Source organism: Ceraceosorus guamensis (assembly GCF_003144195.1).
Source record: "Ceraceosorus guamensis strain MCA 4658 unplaced genomic scaffold IE81scaffold_57, whole genome shotgun sequence".
NCBI classification, from domain to species: domain Eukaryota; kingdom Fungi; phylum Basidiomycota; class Exobasidiomycetes; order Ceraceosorales; family Ceraceosoraceae; genus Ceraceosorus; species Ceraceosorus guamensis.
Window position 1 is genome coordinate 115099 of NW_020290052.1, and position 4811 is coordinate 119909.

The following is a 4811-nucleotide window of genomic DNA, read 5'->3' on the forward strand; positions in this document are numbered from 1 at the left end:
AGACTCGTGCACAGATTCGAATCTTGCATTCAACATTCAGATTCAGATTCGGTCCGTCTGATTGTAACATTTTGATACGCTATCACGAATCTTGAACCCAACAGCAATTGTCCGAGGAGGGGTGCTCACGTGAACGCCACCTCCACACGCGGGGAAATCAGATGGGCGAGCTATATACGTTGTTTAGGGCTCACGCCTTCCACAACTCGAGACTCCGAACGCGTTCGGGCAGAATTCGCGTGTACGGCGCGTGAGCAAGCAAGCAATCAAGTGGAGGAGGGCGCACATGGTCTTGCGTGATCACAGCTGCGATTGACGAGAGGACGCAGCTCTTGACGCAATTAAGTCAAATAGCCGTGAGTGGGCAAGAAAAGCTGGCTTCTCAACCATTACAACTGAAGCTGCATTGTCACCTACATCATCCATTGGTGTAAAAGACCTTCTCTCGACTCAAGATGACTCTTCCACAGCTACCCGCGACCAACCGTGCAGTGGTCACACAGGCAACAACGCCAGCGAGCGTGAAAGTGGTAGACTGGCCCTTGCGCCTCTCCGACACGGGTGCGAACCAATTGCCGCCCCGCGAAGTGCTCATCAAGGTCCATGCAGCGGCCATCAACCCTACGGATTGGAAGCACGCTCTCGGCGGCTGGTCAGACCCTGGTCTGGTGGGAGGTTGCGATGCGGCAGGTGAAGTCATCGCCGTGGGTAATGAGGTCTCTTCGCTGAAGGTGGGCGATCGTATTGCCGGGTTCCTGTACGGTGTGAGTGGAAATCTATCATTGTTCTCGGAGCGCGACACTCCTGTGCAGCTTGTGCTTAAATCTCTTCCACTTGTAATGCTTTGCTCTCCCACTGGTAATGCCTTGATAAACAGACCAACTCAGCAAACAATGGCGCATTTGCAGAGTACGCAAGATACAAAGAGTGGGCTACGCTCAAGCTGCCCGAGGGTCAGAGCTACGCAGCAGGTGCGGCACTGGGCATTCCCCTCCTGACTGCTGTTCAGGCGCTCTATTTGCGTCAAGGTCTCACGGTGCCTAGTCAAGCCAAGCCTACAGGCAAGCACATTCTCATTTGGGGCGGAGCGACCGCCGTAGGACACCACGCTATTCAGCTGTCGAAGCTGTCTGGTCTTTCCCCCATCGTTGCGGCATCCAAGCAGCATCACGATGTGTTGCGTCAACTGGGAGCAGACCTGCTCGTCGATTACAAAGACGAGGACGTCATTGAACAGATTCAAAAAGCTTCGGAAGGTGCGATTCCCTTTGCGCTCGACTGTGTTGCGGAGAATGGAACGACGGGGCAGGTTCTGCAAGCGCTTGGAGATCAGAACAAGGGTGCTCATGTGGTCACCCTGTTGCCCATTGGAGAGGAGGATGCCAAGACGGCCGAAAAAGCAGGCATCAAAGCCGAATTCACGCTGCTCTACACCATCCTCGGAGAAGCCTTGAGATTTGCGAAAGCCATAGAGTGAGTGTATCCAGGCGGGGCTTGCAACGAGGTTTTTTGGCGCACTTGAAGCAGATTGGTTTTGGGAGACTTCTTGCTGATGACGAACACATGACATGCCACTCTTGTCATCTCAAAGCTTCCCAGCAAAGCCAGAGGACGTGGAGCGCATCGACAAGTGGCGCACAAACGAATGGCCTCGCCTCGCCGCCGGTTGGAGCGACGCTTCCAACGGTTCCAAGCTGTACAAGGGCGCCAAGCTGACCGAACGAGGTCATCTAGAAGACATGTGAGTGCGGACAATCCCCCCTTGGAACGTAGCAAGACGTTTCCACGCTCAACTCTTCCTTCGTCATGCCCCCACGCAACCTGTTCGACACAGCCCTGCATCTCTGGACTACATGAAGCAGGGCAACGTGCGCGCTGAAAAGCTTGTACACTTGATCCCTTAGAGACCACTACGCCTCCGCGCCATGCAAAACACTGCAGACACACATTACGAACGGTGAAATCTAAATTAGCAAAAGATTCTGCGGCGTGACAGGTGGTGAGGCAGCGGATTATAGGAGCATGCGTGCGAGGGCAAAAGAACAGAGGAAATTGATCAGAAGCGAGCGCTGCGACGGAGAGACCATTGTCGCACAGGTGGGCACATCAAAAGGATGGCGCGTGCGCCCGCCTCTGAATCCATGTCAGCAGGCTGGCGTGCTATGCGAGATTTCTTTTGAAAAAGTCCGCATAGTCACGCAGTTGAGCAGCTGGACGCATGGTTAGGATCTGTTGCCGATCGAACAGGTTCCACCCGACCACTTCTGCGGCCAGCCACCTTCCGGTAGCGAGCATAGCCGTCCAAGTCCAGAGGTTCATGCCGACCTGTATCAGCGCCCCTTTCCACGGCGGAATCTCTTTCGACGCTGGATAGGCACCTAGTAGGCGCAAGAGGGGAGCAGAGACGCTCTGTTCGAACAGGATCAAGAAAGCTTGAGAGAGAAAGAAGAGCATGGGGCCTGGCAGAAAGAAGATTCGGTAGATGGACCAAGCGTCGGACAAGCTCGGAGGTGGCGTGACCCGCGTGAGCAGGATGGCTGATGCACGGGGAATTAAAAGAAAAAAAAAAGGTGTCGTCAGATTGTCAGAGTGCGCTGTCAGAGTGCGCAAGAGACGTGGGCTCATCTTTCCCTCGTTCCCACTCACAATGGAAGAGGCCGCTCCAGAAAAAAACTTTGACGAGCAGCGCCGCCTTGTTCCTGCTGCCTCCGATTGGCAGGAGCCTGGCAAGCCTCACGAAGTCCCTCTTGCTGATGGTGTGCCACCTGAAACCCCAAAGTTCCGATAAGCTGCGACTCCTTCCCACATCCCTGAACGTCGGTATGATGGCTGTAGCAGGCAGATTCAAAGGCCAGATCTGAGTCAAAGGGATAAAGATCATCTCTGGCAGAGCTGCTGGCATGCCTATGATGACGCCCACGCAAAGCGTCAAGGCGGCTTGTTGAGCGAATGGTAGGTGGTAGAAATCCCATCGAGACTTGACGGGCACGTGAGATTGACTGACGTATACGATGGCCCATCCAAAGAGCGATGCATCCAAGATGGCATACCACCAGCTCCCTTCGCTGTAACCGAAGGGTTGAAGTTCAGCCTTGTAGCGAGGCAAAGCTTGGCCTGTCCTCCTAGCTTCGGACTGAACAGCACCCGCATGCTCCAATTTGCTCTTGCTCCATTCCAGTGCCCTCATCTCTTCGATGAAGAGCCAAGAGGTGCCCAGTCTGCGCATGAACATGACGTCTAGCGCCCAAAGCGCTCTATCCGCTGCGCTCGTTGGCAGATCTAACAGTCTCCATTGTTGCGGGATGAGCTTTTGTTGGCGAGCCCATGCAGGACGACCAGGCAGCGGTGTGCGCTGCCAGAAGGAAGGTTTGGCAGCTGAAGCGTGTGCTACATGGTGCTGGGTCCGCTTGCCTTTGCGCTCCGCCACGCTCGCTTCATTCGCACGCCCATCTTCCACCCTTTGCCAGACGGGAACGCACCAGCGAGGCGGAGGTTTGCCCTCCAGGTCATAGACCAGTCCGACATCCAAAGTCTTTGCAAAGAGGTGCCAAGCTACCGCACCGAACGCTGTATCCCTGATTGTAGAGCCGAACGTGTATTGTCGGTTGAAAGCCCAGTCGATGACAAAGTAAAGCGTGACAAGCATCAATCCCAAGCGAATGATGCGGCCTCGAAAGGACATGTCGAGTAGGGTGAGAAAGGAAACGTAGTGGAGAATCACCACTGCCAGGAGGGTAGCGAAAGGCGACCACCAGGCTCCATGCCATATCGTCTCGCCCGCGAACTGGAGCTCCATCATGCAAAGGAATTGATTAGAGCGGAGTGTGAAGCTCGGGACCTAGCTGAACAAGCGAGCGAGCGCTGTGTTGATGCCTCTGTGTGCGAAAGGGTGCTTGCCGAGTGCTGGATGCTGATTCGAGAGCGAGAGGGAGAGGGAGAGGGAGAGGATGTGATGTGATGTGATGTGAAAGATGATGGTACAGCCGCCAAATGCTAGGTGTTCGTCGTCTTTGGTGCGAAAGAATACCACTGGCTGTGAAGCTCGATTTGGAGCGGCGATTGAAGGCCGAGTGAGGGGAGGATGTCCTTCGCTATAAACACGCCAGCAGCCGACGCGATCGCGGGCTGTTGAAGCTCATGTGCTGGCTGGCGACTAAGTGGTTGGGTGACGGGCTGAGTGATTCGTGTTTGCTGAAGCTCATTCCCGGCCATGCCCCCAATGATCGACCTCAAAGGACGGCTATGACGACCAATCCAACACCGAGCTACGGCGGGCCGTCAAATCAGCTCAGCTGCTGCAACGGCAGGGTACGTCCGGAATCATCGCTGAGAGCATGTATATATATATATATATATATCCAGATTCGAGACTGGAAATAAATTCGAATCGCGATCTGAACCGCAATTCGACAAACACGAATGTGAATGAAAAAGTGATGAGAGACACCTTTGCCGCGTGGATCAATCGTGAAATACAATCACGACATGCACGCTCTCACTCGTGACTCTCATTCACTCTCACAATTTAGAAGATTCGCCGCGCGGATGACCTCGAATCGCTGCGCTTCTTTTGCGCACGATGCAGCAGCAAGCGCGCGATCGATCGAGCGACCCATGCAGCAGCGCCGAAAGGCCGGCCCGGCGGTTCTGCTTCGCTTTCACGCAAGATCACGAATCTGCCATGCCTATACCGTACCGCGGCCGGTATATACGGTGCTGCAATCAAAAATGTGATTCTATATGTGCGCGTACACACAACTCACGACTCACGTTTGACTGCTGCTGGAAAGGAAATCAACCGAGACTCCGGT

The 4811-nt window shown here is 54.5% G+C and overlaps 2 protein-coding genes across 2 annotated transcripts; one reads left to right on the forward strand and one right to left on the reverse strand.

Annotated features, from left to right (window-relative positions):
* Positions 1-360: 360 nt before the first annotated feature.
* Positions 361-1988, forward strand: IE81DRAFT_325251 (GroES-like protein). Its single transcript, XM_025514459.1, has 4 exons — positions 361-764; positions 878-1473; positions 1592-1741; positions 1835-1988. Exons 1-4 carry the CDS (start codon positions 456-458, stop codon positions 1902-1904), a joined length of 1125 nt encoding a protein of 374 aa, XP_025367951.1. The 5' UTR covers positions 361-455; the 3' UTR covers positions 1905-1988.
* Positions 1989-2160: 172 nt separating this feature from the next.
* IE81DRAFT_348951 (hypothetical protein) lies at positions 2161-3682 on the reverse strand (the record flags this gene model as incomplete). The annotated part of the gene is made up of 2 exons (XM_025516322.1): positions 2161-2537; positions 2647-3682. The coding sequence occupies 2 exons, from the start codon at positions 3680-3682 to the stop codon at positions 2161-2163; spliced, it is 1413 nt and encodes a 470-aa protein (XP_025367952.1).
* Between the last annotated feature and the right edge of the window lie 1129 nt (positions 3683-4811).